Source organism: Lepisosteus platostomus, chromosome 8 (assembly GCF_059453375.1).
Source record: "Lepisosteus platostomus isolate fLepPlt1 chromosome 8, fLepPlt1.hap1, whole genome shotgun sequence".
NCBI lineage: Eukaryota > Metazoa > Chordata > Actinopteri > Semionotiformes > Lepisosteidae > Lepisosteus > Lepisosteus platostomus.
Window position 1 is genome coordinate 19,556,400 of NC_142618.1, and position 17,990 is coordinate 19,574,389.

At 43.0% G+C, this 17,990-nt stretch overlaps 1 protein-coding gene across 23 annotated transcripts in view; it reads right to left on the reverse strand.

Moving 5' to 3' along the window:
* abi1a (abl interactor 1a) overlaps positions 1–17,990 on the reverse strand; it is a 58,636-nt gene that overhangs the window by 1,447 nt on the left and 39,199 nt on the right. For 2 of the 23 annotated variants that reach the window (XM_088642769.1, XM_088642774.1), the window contains 6 exons: positions 16,859–16,999; positions 14,322–14,422; positions 10,460–10,546; positions 6,402–6,629; positions 2,472–2,558; positions 404–589 (listed from right to left, as the gene is read on the reverse strand). In XM_088642769.1, coding sequence (XP_088498895.1) covers positions 404–589; positions 2,472–2,558; positions 6,402–6,629; positions 10,460–10,546; positions 14,322–14,422; positions 16,859–16,999 — 830 coding nt within the window. The remainder of the gene's footprint in view (positions 1–403; positions 590–2,471; positions 2,559–6,401; positions 6,630–10,459; positions 10,547–14,321; positions 14,423–16,858; positions 17,000–17,990) is intronic. The other 21 variants (XM_088642784.1, XM_088642785.1, XM_088642777.1 and 18 more) reach the window with 18 other exon arrangements.

Below are 17,990 nucleotides of genomic sequence, written 5' to 3' on the forward strand. Positions count from 1 at the left end.
CTCAACCTGCAGTCTGTGTGGGTACTAATGCCCCAGAATAGTGACGGGGACACTATACTGTAAAAAGGTGCCATCCTTTGAATGAGAGGTCCTGACTCTGGTCATCAAAAATCCCAGGGTGTTTCTTGAAAAGAGTAGGGGTGTTACCCCGGCATCCTGGCCAAATTTCCCCCTGGCCTTCACCCATCATGGCCTCCTAATAATCCCCCTCTTTGAACTGGCTTCATCACTCTGTTCTCCTCCCCACTGAGAGCTGATGTGTGGTGAGCATACTGATGCGCTATGGCTGCTGTCCCATCATCCAGGTGGGGCTGCACGCTGGTGGTGGTGGAGGGGAGTCCCCATTACCTGTAAAGTGCTTTGAGCGGAGCGTCCGGTAAAAACAGTTAAGAATTATTTTTACCTTTTTCAATGTAAGTCTTGGGCGCCCAGTTCGGGTCTCCATCTGCGTAGGGGTCGCTGTACTGCACCACGGCCGCCTCCTCGTCCTCGTAGTCGACCGGCGGGGGGGGCGGCGGCGGGGGGGAGTCATCGAACATGGGCACGTCGTCGGGGGGCGGGGGAGGCGGGGGCGCGGGGCTGTCTGCGACTGGAACAGCGTGCGAAGAATTGACCAGATGTCAGCACACGCGCCCTGGCCTTCACAGGACTGGACGTGCAGCTTGCACCAAAACAAAAAACCAACTGCTCTTTTTGCATGCATTGCTGTCGCAGCCTTTCATAATGAACCATGCAATCATAGAAAAGCAACAGGCATAAGGATGTGTATTCCAGCTACAAGAGACTTGTTAGTAAATCTAGATATCCTTGATTAGGGCAGTGAGTGCATTCCGTTAGCCCCAATTAGGTTTGCATCAAGCTGGCAAAAAACAGAAATAAAGTGGTACCTTTTTTCTTTCTCTTTTTCAGTCTAAATGCAGTACCAGCAGGTACAGCGCCACTTTATCCACATGGGGAATCTGGTTCAGGATTTCAGGTTTCAGCCCGACAGTTTTACAGTTTCGAAGCACTAATTTCCTAATGACATTTTTTAACTGTGCTTTAATAAATGGTGCGTTTTAAGGCATCTCGTAGGAAAAGGTCAGCTAAGTGCACACAAAGAGGGACAGCTCAAATCCTGAAAGACTTGACTTTCTTCCGCTTATATTCTTTGGGTGACAAACTCAGAATAATAAAAGCTCGTTATTCATAAAATCAGGGAAACGTAACGGGAACATTTTTACACTAAATATATTCTAGAATACATAAAAACGTTGGCAGAAGAGGGCCGAACAGAGCACTGCAATAAATGTAGTTAGCCTTTTTTTAGATTTAAATACTTTTTACATTTGCTTTTTAGCAAAATCCATCAACAACAAAAAATAATTTGTATTTTCCCAGATAATTTCCCTTTCTGTTCCTTTCGTGTCTTATGTCCTCAAACCTAAGTTGGCTTTACTACTGGACTTTATACAGTACCAATTTTTTCCTCTCTAATATAAAACCCCCACAGCCTGAATGAAACGTGCCTGCCAAACCACATCTTTCACAACACCTTACTTGATAAAAGCACAATGTTTACAAAGATGAGAATTCAATGCAGATGTTTTTGATGTCCAGAAGATGGCAGCCTTCAAAATTCTTCTCTACTTCAAACCTTAATGCTCTATATTAGTTTTAGACTGACTTTTTTTTTTTTTTTAAAGGCACATGTATAAACCATTCATAAATGCAACAGAGCCAAGTACACAGAGCTCATTAAATTTCTAAACTGAGGGAGCATTTTATCATACATATTGCCATTCAGCAGTGAACACAAATTCTGGAAGCAGGGCAGTGTACTATGACACCAGGAAGGCTGTCTCTGAACGTAGCCAGCAAATGAAAAGGACAAGCATTACCAGACTGGCAAACACACAGCTTGCTCAATACTAATAGAATAAGCAGAGCCTATCTGTACCATCTAAAGCCGTCTTTTAGTGTTTTTGAGAATTATATATATAATGGGTTTTAATGGTATCTTGAGAAGAAATGGAACTATAGGAATGTTAAAAGGTTAATTTACAGCAGTCTGCTTCATACAAACATCGGCAGACCACCGATTTATAAACTGTAACGGGAAATGAAGGTGACAGATTACAGGCTTTTGCTTCTATTTCTGCCGTTAATTAGGCCCCAAACACTCCCGAGTTTGCTTCATTTGTCTGGATAGAGCTGCTTGATGGCGGTTTTTAAAAGCACAATTTCACTTGGTTATTTTATCGTCACCGTTAATTGTGTAAGTGCGCAGAAGGAGAAAAAAACAGGAGCATTCCTGCACATAGCAATGGCAATATGCATCGATTAGAGAGGTTAGAAATGAGGGAGGTTATGAAACGAGGGAGGTTAAGAAGAAATGTCACGGCTAGCTCTACAAAATCCACACAAACGGCACAACAAGACGTGTGTGAGACATGCTACTCTCAGAGACAGCTAGGTGTTTTTAGACTTACTGTTTTCCTGCACCCTGGCCACAAAGCCTGTGAGAGGTATCTGTGGAGTCAGCTGAGGCATAGGGGGAGGGGGTGGCGCGATAGACACTGGAAGCAGTGACAAACAGAGGCAGAGACAGGGCAGGGATAAGACAGGAGGAAACAAACAAGCAGATATCAGTCATGGGGAATCAAGGCGTACACGGGTGAGGCTGAGATACAGGTGCTCCTTCTCACCAACGCCACGGAGCTGAGATGTTGGATTTGTACAAAGAACCGACGTCCTCTGGCTCGTGAGTGTTACTGTTCCCCCACCGTTTTCCTCCCCACTCACACTCTCCCATTTCCCAGGCAGCAAGATGAGGGTCACTTGTGTTTCACCCTCTTGTGTAATTATCCCATGCGAGTCGGACACTCAGGACAGAGCATACTGTCCAGGGAAGTTTAACTGGTCAAAAGACAAATGGGCACACCTGCTGTGTGCACCCTGACGAATTTTAAAAAAAGTCATTGAAGTTCTTACAAGAAAATCCATCCATCGTCGAAACACTTTATCCAGTTTAGGAGGGGGGCCAGAGCCTATCCTGGCAAGCAATGGGAGCAAGGCAGGGTACACCCTGGATGGGATGTCAGTCCACTGCAAGGCACACACACAGATACGGACACAGACACACACACTTGGCCAATTTTACCAAGAAGCCAATTAACATGCCTGTATGTTTTTGCACTGTGGGAGTGAACCAGAGCACACAGAGGAAGCCCATGTGAACACAGGGAGAACATACAAACTCCACACAGACAGCACCCCAGGCCGAGAACTGAACCCAGGGCCCCAGGACTGTGAGGTAGCAATGCTCACCACTGCGCCACCTTGCTGCTCTCTTACAGCAGCTTAAAGGTTACAAATGAGAGGAGAAGATTCAGCCCTTCTGGGCTCTTTGGTTGCTAGTAGCTCATTGATCCTCAAGGTCTCATCTAGTCATTTCCTGAAGAAGGGACTGCAGCAATAAGGCTTGTAGCTTGTTCTATGCTCCCACAACTCTTTGTGTAAAGAGGGCCTCCTGTTCCATCTTAAATGTACTTCCCCAGAGTTTCCTCTTGATCCACATTTTACGTTCTATTCTGACTTTATCAACGCCTTTGAGGATTTTGAATATTTGAATCTGGCCTTCTCAGTCTTCTTTTTTTAAAGGTGAAAATCATTGCTTTAACCCCAGGAATGTATCTGGTTGCTCCTCTCCAGGTTGATTTAGTAATGTGGAACAATATTCCAAATGAGGCTTCACACGAGTGCAATGTACCCTTTTTGCATCCCTCGATTTAAATTACACACTTGAGCACCCTAACATTGTGAGCTTTTTGTTTTGTTTAGGTTTCCCTACTTTGTTGAGATGTAAATCTGTCACACACTTTTTTAATAACAGCTTCCTTAAGCTCTGTTTTTAATTAAATCATAAACAAAACGATGGTTTATGTTTTTGCTACCTACATGTTACACACTGAACCGCTCTGTATTAAAAGATATCTTCCAGGTGTTTGCCCAGGCTTGAATTTGGTCTTTTTGAACTTCCTTAGCAGCTTGTACAACGTTTGTTAGTTCACCCAAAATAAATTGGGAACAACATAAGGAGAAAGAATTCACTTTATAAAGTATTGTAGCAATAAAAGAACAATGAAGAATGAAGTGTCTCAAAGATAAAAACAAGTAACACAGGCTGATCTAGCAGTTCGCCCAGGTGTTTCCTGAGGACAAAATCGTCTTTACTTTGCCCGAGGTATGTTGTCTGTTTGAATATTAGCACAGAGGAAAGGTGTTACAGGTACTAAAAGCACTTAAAATAAGATGCCAGGCCCTACTGAGTCTTCTAATTACACCTAAAGAAACAAGAGCTATATATATTCATTAGCCATTAACAACCAAATGGAAAATTGTTAATGACAAAACACACAGAGTGTTCAAAGTAAACTAGTAATTATACATGAGCACATCTTACTTTTATTACATGCAAGTTTATGGAAACAATTAGAATTAGAGGATCATCAACTAGAGGGTTTAGAAAATAGAGGTCTGGCTTAACTTGTTCAGTTAAATTTTATGGCACTGCACAAATCTATACAGAACATATGAGATCGCATGTTTAAATTTTCAGAAGTCTTTTAATACTGTACCTCATAAAAGTAATAAATTACAGGGTGTAAGAATTCAAGATATGCACGTATTTAGATTAAGAGGTAGTGGACAGGAATAGGGGCACAAATAATGGTAAGTGTGGGTGATAAGACTTTGAGTACCACCTGAGGGAACTATACTAGAGCCTTCACAATTTACAATAATGATTTCGATTCTGGTACCATTACAGAACTATTTAAGTCCACAGGCAATACCAGCCTGTGGTAGTTCACCTACTTTGGAATTGTCTGCAAATCATTAAAATGAGAACAATGTATGAAGAAAAAGTGTCTAAGCTTTAGGAGCAAAGACTGCACAAGCCGTAAAAGAGCACATCCCAGACCAGGCAAACATCCATGGCATTTAATGTCAGTGTAGGGTGTTTTACTTGTTTTTGCAACCTGAATACAAACGCAAAATGGCAAATACTGACATTTAAAAGGCTAATTCTGAGAAAATACTTAGGTGTTTACGTAGACACTTGTCTGAAGACATTTGTCTCTCTTAGGCAGTTTTGGGAACCAATAAACAAACCTTTCCATATCTTTCCAAGACACAGCTCACACTGATGTCAATGAATGTCATGATCATGAAGACTGTGGAACTTTCCAAACCAGCCAAGGATAAGCTGGTAGAGAAGCACAGATTATCCTTCTCCTACAGGAGTATTTTAAAGTGGGTGATTATCAGTAGAGAAACGGATTTTCTTAATAAATCTTGACTACTTTTAAGCACTGCACAGCATTTATGACTGATGTTAAGAAGAGATGTTTACACCATATTCTATAGATGTAGCTAAGAGCCCCAGAGAACTTCAATGGTGTGACAACTCCCATGCCTGTCACTTAATTTCCTCTAACTCTGGAAATCAGAGTTATCATGACTCTTCTGCGAGCTACATTTTCTGCTACTGTAGCCCAGCTAAAGAGCCCTCAATTTTCTAAAAATTCAATAAATGTTCTCTCATCTATTGTAACTGCACATACAGACGTACTCAGAAAAAAATATTTACATACTTAGAAAGTAAAACTTTATAAACAAAGGACTAGTATGTCTGACTAAATATAGATGGATGTTTCAGAAACTGGGCTACATTAAATAGTAAAATTTTAAAGCAGGTCTGGAAAACGTACCCTGTTTACACATATTTCAGCTGCCAAAATGCTCAAATAAACTGAAGAGAGGGCTGAATTTAACAGCCATTTAGCACTTAAGAATAAACTTCACAACAGTGAAAGCTTCTTTACAGACTCAACTGGCAGCAGAAAAGGCAATGCATAAATGCCATTACTTCGAGTGGCGATACTGTCTGTAATAGATCTTGCTACCTGTCCAAGACATCCAGAGATGATGAAGGCTATGGTTACTATTGCAGTTCTTCTGTAAAAAGTCTCTCCTTACAGTATATACAAAGGCCTCCAGTAGACAGCTAAGATTCTTCAGCAGCACTGCACAACCCAACAAACAGGGAGAAGGTGAGGTGCTGTGCACTGAAATAAAGCTATTTTGACAGTCAACAATGGTGGCACTCTGTGTGACATGCACTAGGTGGGGTTAACAGAAGTAAGAAACTGAAACTTCTTTTCCATGTACAGCTCATAACGTGTGCAATGTGTGAATTCCCCCCCCCCCCAAACAAACAGCATCTGTAAATCCAAAAAAGTGACCACAAACAAACAAACAAACAAAAAAAAAAGGCCATAGGAAACTGAAACCGGTGCTCCCTGTGCTGTAAAAAGTGAGGAAAAGCCAGAGAGAGAGAGAAAAGCCAAGATCCTTACTTGAGTTCTGAGGGTAAGCAGGCCCGCCGTTAACGTGGGGCTGCACAGAAAACTGAGATGTGACGGAAGGAGTTCGCCTGTAGCCCCCGGAAGAGACAGTAGAGGTTGTAGAATTGTGCCGAGAGATCTGCCGGGTTATTGTGCCGAACTGCGAGCCAGGGACCGGTCCGGAACCTGGTCCTGGAGCGGTGGCGGAGGCGGCGGCGGCGGCTGCTGCTGCTGCTGCTGCTAGCGTTGAGAGAGGAAACCCAAAGAGGGAAAATGAGCGACACCCAGTTACCGACAGGGCCCGGCTCCCCCTGCTGCTGGAACAGGGTTATTACAACCCAGAGGGAAGAGAGGGAAAGCAGCAAGCAATCTGATTAAGGACAACAAAAATGCAGAAATTGTACACATCAAAACAATGATCGTCTTGTTATAAAACAACAAATGCTGTATTGAGTGTGTAGTGGTAACAGACCAGCCACGTTTACAATCGCATTTTCTCAATGGATCAGACACGCGCTCGTAAACTAGGCAGTTGAACTGGATGCATGCATTTCTGTACGAGATCACTGCAGCAAAAGACGCATGAACTTGCAATTGACGTGGACTTTCTGGCCGAATACAGGCAAATGGCACATGAAGAAAATCACAACATGCTGTTTAGAAGGAAAAATAGAGCTGATGGGTAAGGTCTCATTTGTATCTTAGCTGGAAAGCTCAGAAAGTAAGTCAAGACATCAATATTGTATTTAACACTGTGCCTTTAGCATGTGTTGTTAAATTCTCACACTTTTAAGTGGTAAAAATGGTCCATGTATGAAAGGTCTTATTTCCAACAGAAATGCTCATGTAATGGATGGCACTCTTTCTGAAAACAGTATAGACCTTATAAAAGCCAGTCATTTCCTCATTAAACTCGTGAGCAAAGCTTTTGTTCCAAACATGAAATTACTTTTCACTGCCATGCCTCACTGTAGCCATTATTCCGATTTTTACACCAGATAAAACCGTTGCATCACTCTGTTCTAGGATTTCCTGAACTCTACCACCCTCGTACTTCAGTGGTGCTGTTCCTTGGCAACACAATGTTTATATATTACACATCTTGGTAAACATTCAAAATCAAATAAGGACTGAAGAATATCAACACTGCAACTCCAGCACATTCACTATAAAAATCAGAGTATTCTTTAAAAAAAAATTCCCCATTATAAGATAATGGCCAAAGAGCTTAGACAAGTTGTCACAGAATGTTTGAAATGGAAACTTTTAGAATTAATTCACCATTAAAAACTTAATCTATATTAAGTGCTCTGGGACTGAAGAACATCAATGCTGCGACTCCAGCACATTCACTAAAATCTACAGTATTCTTAAACATACTTATTTTCCCATTACAGAAAAATACCATTTTCTATCATTAGAAGGAAGAATTAATGATCTAGAAAGTAAAAAGAAAAGATTAAGATAGAAGCAGATGTACTAAAAATGTGACATCTCTGAACATTCACAAGCATAATTGCACATTCACTGTGGGGGAAAAAAAATCAATTGTCCACTTAGACAGTTATTTCAAATGAGCCATTTACAAAATTCTAAGAAGACTGTGACCCAGAATGCTGAACTTAAAGGAAAAAAGCACTATGAACCGATATCCTGTAAAAAAAAAAAAAGCATTCAAGCCTTTAATAGGCCAGCACCCCCATCCTCATTTTATGTGTCGATTAAAGAGCTCACATAAGCCCCATGAGCTTGTACAAACACTATTACCTGCTGATTTTAATCACTATTTTTCATTCAAAAAAATTTCTAGTTCAATGTTTAACGTTGCAGAATTCCTAAAAAACAGTCTTCTTAAAAAAAAACTCAGATACCACTTGTTCCCAACCCTGATCCTAGGAGATTGTTGCTATGTCCCTACATTTTTAACCACAGGCAACGCAATTTCAATTTTCGCCAGGATTCGGCACGTGCAGGCGAGTTGGCTGGAAAGCAAAACCAACAGGATGGAAGCAAAAGAACTTATCGTTATCACCTATGTCTGTTCATCAAAAAGTGCCTTTTAAGAGCCTTTTTGTCTTAAATAAGGGTGCAGATTAACAAAGAAGGCGTGCTTCAAATCCTTGATTCAACATTTTGAACAAAATCCAGCAGAAAGTGGGCCCACCAGGATCAGGGCTTCTGTATGCTGATGTGCTCTGTGTGGCCAGCACGTCACCTCAGCAGAAGTACAGTACAGACCACACAATACTACAAGGGAAACGCAAAATCTACTGCATCATAATTACAGGCGCAGCTCTTCTTACAATAAGATTTTGGGACTTCTCATAAATGCTACTATTACCGTTATGGAGCCTGAAGAGAGGACTTTTTGTAAAAAGCACCCCTTTCTTGCCTTCTCTCTTTCTGGGCACACACTGTGGCTGAGAAAGAGTGCAGGGGAGCCTGATCACTGCTGTGTGCTGTCAGTCCTCCACGCCCTCGAATAAGCAAAACAAGCAGCTCCCGCGGAGGGAGAGGGAATGTGAACACGGGACCCCTCGAGGGCTGGACCAGCTTAGAAGGGGGGGGGGGGGTTTGGGCGCCCTCCCAGTGTCGCCACCCCATGTTCCAGCCCGACGCTAACGTGCACGCTCGGTCCTTACAGCTGTTCACTCCCTCCTCTCCGATATCCAGCTCCTGCAGTAAATCTGCTGAACCCAGGTCCTAGTGCCATAACAGTCACACGCTATATTAAACAGCCATCACCATCTACAGCACAGAAACATTCTAACCTGTACTGCAGTGGATTTGCGTTTCCCAGGCAGCGATTAACTGCAGTTTGTTCCTCAACAGTTAACGGCCACACAGAGCTCTTCATCTTAGGAAAGCTGCCTAAGAAGGTTTTGTAGAATTAATTCACCATTAAAAACTTCATCTATATTAGAAACCAGCATTTAGGCAGCTGATCTATAGGTAACTCATAGGGTTTATAAAAGCTCATAGGGTTTATAAAAGCAATTTGATGCACTCTGAAGCAATTATTTTTTAAATCTTCATATACCTCCCACCAACTGGACAACTTATATCAATTTTGGAAATAAGTCTATTAAGTCATTGAAATAAAAAATAAATATTGTGAAAACAGCCTGAACATTGTATCAGGCACTTTCCCCGAGTACCGATGAACTTTCCCATAACCTTTTTTTAGCCTCTTTTGGCTCAATCTATTAAAAAAAAAAATCAGTCATTTCAAACACATTTACAGTTCAAGCATCATGGCAAGTGGATGTTAAAAACAATCTGTTTTTGCATTCCTAGCATGAGTCAACAAAAATCTTTTGTTTTGAGTTCACGAGTACAAATTTAAAAGCAACAGTGGAGGGGGAAAAAATGAAATGCCACAAATCTTCTGGAAGATTCAGAGGATTTCAATCTTTCTGGAAAGTCTGAAAAGCAGAAGAAGTCTATAATGCCTGTCAAAATCAGGTTTTATATTTAGAAGGATTTAGCTTTGTTGGCACAATACATAAAATGCCTGAAAACACACAGCTGAGAAAGCAACCTAGGACAAGGACCATAGTGTGGGGGGCAGATTACACACTACTTTCAGAGAACTAAAGCCTTTCGGATCTCTAAAGGAAAGAACCTAAAATGTTTCATTATAAAGACAGCAGTGGAGTTCAGAAAAATAACTTTAAAAAAAAAATTGGTCTCCAAACAGATTTCACTGTCCAGAAAGTTTCATTTCAAGCTGCTGTTCTTTTGCCCACTTTTATGTCAGGGTAGAACAGGGCAGCCTCGCGTTTCCACGCTGGTGAAACGCCGAAGTTTGGAAGTAACGTTGCGACCTTCATTTATTATTATCCAACACGGCATGAAGGTCTAAACCCTATTTGAAAAGACACATTAGAGACTTCTTCGAAGCACTTCGGATTGATCGACTCGATTGAACCACCACCGCCACCACCGCAGCATCACCCCAGCACCTGCACCCACTGGAAAGCAAGGGCCTGTAAGACGAGCCAGGCAGTGGAGTGGAGTGACTATCCAGCGAAGTCCACCAGCACAATGTAAGGGGGGGAGTGTCTCACCTATTGCTGGTGCTGTCCCAGGGAGCGGAGGAGGAGGAGGAGGGGGAGGAGGTGGTGGTGCTCCGGGGGGAGCCAACATTGAGGTTACTGAAACAACCGGGACAGCATCCATGTCAGGACATGTACAGAACACTTGCTCAGGCACGCCAACAACAAAAACAAGAAGCGGTCATTAGCAGGACTCTGCCAGCCTTCACACGTCAAAAAGGACAACTGAACTTGATTCGCAGAGCAAAAAAACACAACGGCAAAACGCTTTTATGAGGTTGGCATCACAACAACGCTGTTTTGATTTGAAGAAGAGGGCTTTTTACGCCCTAATACAAGAATTCGTTTCTCTCCAACTTTTATGAATACTTGAATCCTCACGCCCAAGGGAAAATACAAACCACAAAGCTAATATTTCCTGAATCACCTTAACAACTGTTACTATGGCAACTTGCTGCCCTAAAAGATTCCTTCCTCTTGCACCCTTTTTTGCTTTCTGTGCCCTGGTCTCATTCTGCCAGCAGCCGAAGAAGTAGAAATGTTACTGCCCCTTGCTGCTCTCGCTACATTTTGTTTTCATTAAAAGCGCTATGTAAATGCAACTATTTTTTTTGCAATATTCACGCTGCACCTTAGGATGTGGTAGGGGCACAACGCAGTCATGAGGTCATTTGCCTTTCCCACCTCAACATCATGAGGAGGAGAAACCTGTGCAAAAGCAAACCTGTCAATACATGCTGCAGACGTTTAAAAAAATAAAATAATCGCAGAACAGCTACACCCTTTTGTAGCGGTAACTCTCGCACTGATCAAAAGAAAAATCTGTAACAGTGAGCTGTTTTGGGCTAATGGCTGGCGGAGTCGCCGAGCTCCAAGAACATAAATAACAAGGCCCCCCTGCAAAACTGCGTGATGCTTCGTCCAGCCTTCCCATTTCTCACGGGCACCCCCTCTTGTTCGCTGAAGGGTTAGCTCCCTGAAACGATTTATTAAATGTGAAAAGGTAGAAAAGACCCCTTGTTAAATATGGGCTTTGTCCTTTCACCAGGCCCTTTCAACAGCTTCAGTATTTACTTAATTGTGCTCATTTGGTCCAGTGCCTAATTGGTGATTTTCCTGCTGGATGCAAGTGCAGAATAAATCAGCTGTGCCACTATTATGATAATGCAATTGGTAAAATGAATCGCATTTTAAAAGTTCGCTCTGATGTATGGCATCTTTCATAAGGAGCCTTTTGTTACTGTAGCCTTCACATCAGGAGCTGCATTAGCAAATTTCCACAAACTACGGCTGCGGACAAAGGCCTCGTGTTTTCGCAGCACATTGGAAGACGAAAGACCAGAAAGCAGGGGTCTCCAACCCTTCTCCTGGGCTGTTTCTAAAGACCTGGACCGACTCCATCGCTAGTTAAACAGGTGATTTTTTTAGAACACGAGCAATTTAGAGATCATTTGTGACAAAAAAAAAAACTGAAGACCACCTAGACCTCAGGGAGCTTAATTGACCACATTTCCTGCTTAATTGAGTTAAAGTTCACAAGTGTTCATCTAAACAATAGTTTGATGTGACACTCTGAAATGCCTAACAGCTATAAAACTAACTGGACTGAGGCTCTCAGGGAACAGAAGACCCCTGCCATACAGCAATTCCTTTACAGCCTAGTATAGCACCACTGAAAGAGCTTAACCTACACTGGAAACATCTGTACACTAACTTGTACTTAACCTACAGTAAAGCTTTGAAAAGCTTGAAAATTGCACAAAGAAGCAGAGGCAGAAAAACTTGTCATCACTATAAACCCCACATTCACCAATATATTTGCACTCTTGATGAGACCATTGTCTGTGCAGTGCAGCCAATATTAAAAACAACTCAAATTTGAAATCCCCCCCATAATTTAACACTCATACACTGTCCAAACAGTTAATAAGGAGGACAAATACACTAAAAAGACAACCTCTAGAGCACTGTCTGTGATAAGATTATTAAACAGGGGGTAACTGCATGTTCAGGGGTGCCAAAATATTAGAAAACCTGGTAAAAGTATCAAGAAGAACCAAAGTACTTCCCTCAGGACTTGCTGCTGTTTCCAAACCCTTACAATAATTTAAAAATGAGTGATTGTACAGGTGTTCTGAAATCCAGTGCTCAATATGCAAGAAATCCATATTGATTTGTGGCAATGCATACACAGTGGCCAGCTGAACAACCTACACTCTAGTAAAAATAATATCTATTATCAGACATATTCCTGGGTGTAACCACAGCCCAATACCTCCTCATTTGCATCTATAGCATACTAGAACTTGGAAAAAGTTACATGCTCAAAGTTGAAAGTTACCAAATCAATTAATTATACTGAAAAGTAATGGCTAATATTTTTTCTCCCATCCTCTTGGTAAACATTTTTCCAGACTTTTAAACAGTACTGTTTATATAGCATTGATACATTTACAAAGTCCCCGACTTTATATATAGAAATAAATAGAAACACCCAAGTATATTGAAATAACATACCAGTTTGCTAAGGATTACATTAAAATAAAACTTGAAAAGTCTGTTCACTTACAATTACCAATCACATGGCTGCAAGAGGAGACCCCAGTGACTTGAAAAGAGGGATAATTGTGCGTTTGGTAGGAACTTCAGTGACCAAGACAACGTAATTTGCTGATGTTCCATGAGCAATGGTGACTCCAGGATTGCAATATCTGTGCATTAACTTGACGTCCAAGACAACGCAGGTGAGCAACTGCAGATTAATTGACAGAAAATTCCAATCTGGGGTGCGAGCAGGCCATTTCATCAAAAACGATTGGCCAAAAACTCCATATTGAGGGATCCCATTTGTGGATTGCAGTGCACAAACTGCCCTTCAGTCCTGGCCATGTAAGTTAGAGAGACCAGTGGTGCAAAGAGCACAGGCAGTGGAGGTAAGTGGAGTACCCAGCAGTGGAGAAGTGTGACCCGATCAGATGAATCCTCTTTCACCACGCTCTCGAGAAACGGACGAGTGGACATGTGGCACCATCCTCTAGACTTCTTCAACCCTTGGTGCCTGGTTCCCACAGTGAAGGGGTCTGGTGTCTCTTTACTGTTAAGGGATGCATCGTCCTTGCATGGTTCGGGATCACTCATCCTTCCTCTTAGAAGGCCAGGTCGGTGCTAATCCCTGCTAAATGGTACTGGTGACCATCTTCACCCCATGTTGCAGTAGCTCTCTCCTGCTGGTAGCAGGGTCTTCCGGGATGACAATGTCTCCAACCACAGAGTACGTGTGGCTGCCCAGAGGTCTGTCGGGCATGATGTGACCCACGTTCGGCTCGAGTTCTCGAGGAAGAACAGTCCGCCTCCCTCCTACAGAATTCCAGGTGCTGGTCCACTCTATGCCATAGCATACACAGGCTGTACTGGCAACACTATGAAGTGACTTTGGTGTTCCCATTTTATTATCCCCTACCTGTAGCTGGGGCAAAAGCTGTACAACACTTAAATTTGTAGATGATGCTAGACGGATGTGAAATACTAGAATTTTCAAGCTTTTGGTTATTTTCATTATAACCAATATCCCCTACATTTCAGATCAGATCATGTCTCCATCCTCAACACTACTTAACAAAAAAATGTAAAAAGCTTATTTAAGCACATAGCAAATACATAGCATGGAAGGGACTGAGGACATAGTGTCAGCATACCTAAGCACCTCAAACCCACGCTCAAATAGCAATGATTAACCCTCCATCACTGGACAATCTTTATCGAGCAATGAAGAAAATATTAAAAAGTTGGAGTTATTTAATCCAGTCATTGTGCATTATCTGTCCCGCAATGCCAGCAGGGTGAGGTTTGAATGCGGAGCAGGTGCAGGCCTTACCGGGTCCCAGTGTGGGTGGGGAGGGTGTAGGCACGGCGATGGGAATGCCAATACTGCTGCTGCCGCTGTTCTCCCGGCTCCCACTCCCACCGCTGCTACCACTGCACAGGGAACACAAACAGTCACACACCGAGGCCCCGGACCCCACAGGGAACAGACACACACACACACACACACACACACACACACACACACACACACACACACACACACACACACACACACACACACACACACCTCCGGGACCCCACAGGGAACAGACACACAGTAGTGACACACACACACTGAGCCCCTGGACCCCACAGGGAACAGACACGCAGTGACACGCACACACACTGAGCCGCCGGACCCCACAGGGATACACACACAGAGCTCCGGGACCCCACAGGGAACAGACACACAGAGAGACACACACTGAGCCGCCGGACCCCACAGGGACACACACACACACTGAGCCCCTGGACCCCACAGGGAACAGACACACAGTAGTGACACACACACTGAGCCCCTGGACCCCACAGGGAACAGACACACAGTAGTGACACACACAGAGCTCCTGGACCCACAGGGAACAGACACACAGTAGTGACACACACACTGAGCCCCTGGACCCACAGGGAACAGACACACAGTAGTGACACACACACTGAGCCCCTGGACCCACAGGGAACAGACACGCAGACACACACACACACTGAGACCCTGGACCCCACAGGAACAGACGCGCACTGACACATGCACAGTGCTCCTGTACCCCACAAGGAACAGAGACGCAGTCACACACACACACTGATGCCATTCACGTTAGTATTACTAGAGTATATTTTAGCTTTGAAATAAATAATACAGTAAAGTTATGCAGTACATAAGAGCTCATAATTTCCACATTGGGGGATGAGCCCTAGTCTCATCTTTTATCCAAACCTATTTAAAGAGATAATTGTTTCCACACCAGTTTTGGGATCTATTTGTAGAGCTGGGTTTGCAGGACCAGTATGGATGAAGTAGCTTGCTCAAGAGCACAGCACACCCCGACTAGGATTTGAACCCACAACCACTGTCAGGTCCCCTGCGTTCCAACCACTACTCTACACTGCCACCTCAGTGTACACTACAATAGTTTATATGCAGTCCTGTGTTAGAATAGCATCTGCTCTATTACTGAAATGGAAAACAATTAATTCATGAAATTTTTAAATTCAGAATTAATTTATTAATATATGAATATTAATTCAGAAACCCAGAGATGAGATTAGGTCACCATGAGTTGCAAGCCTCTCTCATAATACAAACTACCAACTACCACTGGTGCTCTACTAATACGGAGCAGAGAACTCCCTGACAGTGATTGTGGCCAACAGTAAAAGGCTGATAAATCCCAGAGAACTGCACGTTTGGAAATATGATGAACAGCTACAATATGAGCAATTTGGTTAATTGCTACTGACTTAAGCTTTCTTATTAGACTTTGCCAAGGAGAAACCCAACATAGGAACCTACTGTGGGCTATCATGACCACACTGGAGAGCAAAAAAGCTTTATTAATCATATGGGACACTAAAAAAAAATCGACAACTAAAAGCCTTGTGTGGGGGAAATCCCCCATAAACACACTACCCAGAAAGAAGATCTTCTACAGACTTCAGCAAACATATTTTCCAAGGTATTAATTCAAACACTCATTTCAGCAGTGAGATCACTTTATAGCATGGCAGGCAAAACTGCTAAGAGGGTTCATACAGTTCCTAAAAACAACACCTTGTACTTAAGAGACTGTTCTCTATGACCCAAGTGTTTTCTAAAAGCAATTGAAACAATTACAGGAAATTATTTTTGTGTGTGATATTAATCACACCCATCCTTAAGAGACTTTTTGCTCTCCCTCTCATTGCTACATCTGGCCACCCACCTGTGGTTCGTGGACCCCTGCTGGTCCACAAGGGTAGTGCAGATGGTCAGCAGGGAACACAAACAATGATCAACATGAAATCAGGGCAGCACAGTTATCGTTACTGCCGCGCAATGCCGAGGCCCCGAGTTCAAATTAGGATCTGGGGTGCTATCTGCTATGGAGTTTGTATGTTCCCCTCGTTTTTGTGTGGATTTCCTCTGGGTGTTCCGGTTTCCTCCCACAGTCCAAAGACAAAGTGGAAGTTAATTGGCTTCTGGTTCCAGGGGTGAGTGGGTCTGTGTCTGTCTGTGCCCTGTGATGTACTGGTGACCCATCCAGGGTGTGCCCTGCCTTGCGCCTATTACTTGTCAGGAGAGGCTCCGGCTCTCCTGTGACCCTGAAATGTAATAATGGGCAGCAAATGGATGGACCGATAAAGGGCATGTGTACCTAGCATGCATCATATTTTAATTTGAATTATTGGTGATGTAATTTGCTTGCCAAACATCCTTAATTAATGAAGAAGCAGTTGAATCCAAGTTCAGGAGGAAAACGCATGTAAAGAGTTATCCCTGCATTTCCAATCATTTTTACCTGGCCAGCTTTCGGCAGTAGAGAAGAAACCCCAGGACTGGGGGAGCATTACCTGTGAGTTCTTGGTCTCTGGTTGAGCGACGCTGTTCTCCCAGGGCTGTGCTGACTGCCCAGCCTGGCTGGGCTCGTCATGTAGTCATTGGGAACAGTGGGAGGCTTGACAGGCTCCAGGGTTTTGTAGGGTGTGTTTCGTCTGGCAGAGACGTAAAATAAGAGTTATCACACAGAGATGAGGCCACATTTCGATTATATAACTAAAAAAAAAAGAATAACATAGAAAAAGGATTTAAGAACTGAACACATTATAATCCAGAACTGGACCATGGCGGTGAAGTAGAGACACCCTAACACCTTGTCTTAAAAATGGGTTTAACTTTACATCTAACCTTACATCGGTTATTTATAGATGGCTCACCAGTAACCTTTCCCTTTAAATCATTTTTGTGATACTACAAACAGGAAAGGTGACTGGTGGCCATCTTGATCAACACAATACAATACTCCAATGGGGAAAACACTGCAGTGATTTTAGGGAAACAACAAAAAGGGTTAGCATCATTCACACTTCATGCGTATCACATACACTCTCTCAAACATACCAGAAGGGTAGGAGGAAGTATTGTAGTAATTCACTTTCAGAAAGAAAAAAAATAACAAGCACTAAAAATCGTAACCCTTAAATGTTTTCACCTTCCATCGGAGCCCTGCACGATAGAATGAACACCTGCGAAAGCCTCCGCATACTACCTACACATCCAGGATATACACACCTGCCTCGTGCAAGACTGAGTATCAGATTTACAAACAAAAGACTAAGATGCATTTGAGGAAGAGTTTCAAACACATATTAGGTCGCTATTAGCAATTTACTGCAAGTATTTCATCTAGCAATTTCTTGGCTTCAAAAACATGACCGAGAGGAGCCTGTGCCAGATGCCCGTATACTTATGTGTGAAATGCACTTTGTGGAAACCCTGCGGTTTCCACGTGTTCACCAGTTCGTGTTTTATACTCCATCCTCAAGCCCACTAGGCTGGCTGTGTCAGGGTCTCGGATTGACTTGAATCAAGTCCCCCTTGAAGCCTTCAGTCCCACTACCAAGAAGTTTTCAGTTTTATCAGTGTAGGCCATTCCTCCGAGTGTGCACATGTACAGGGACACCCAAACGTCAAAGCGGCTCTTCC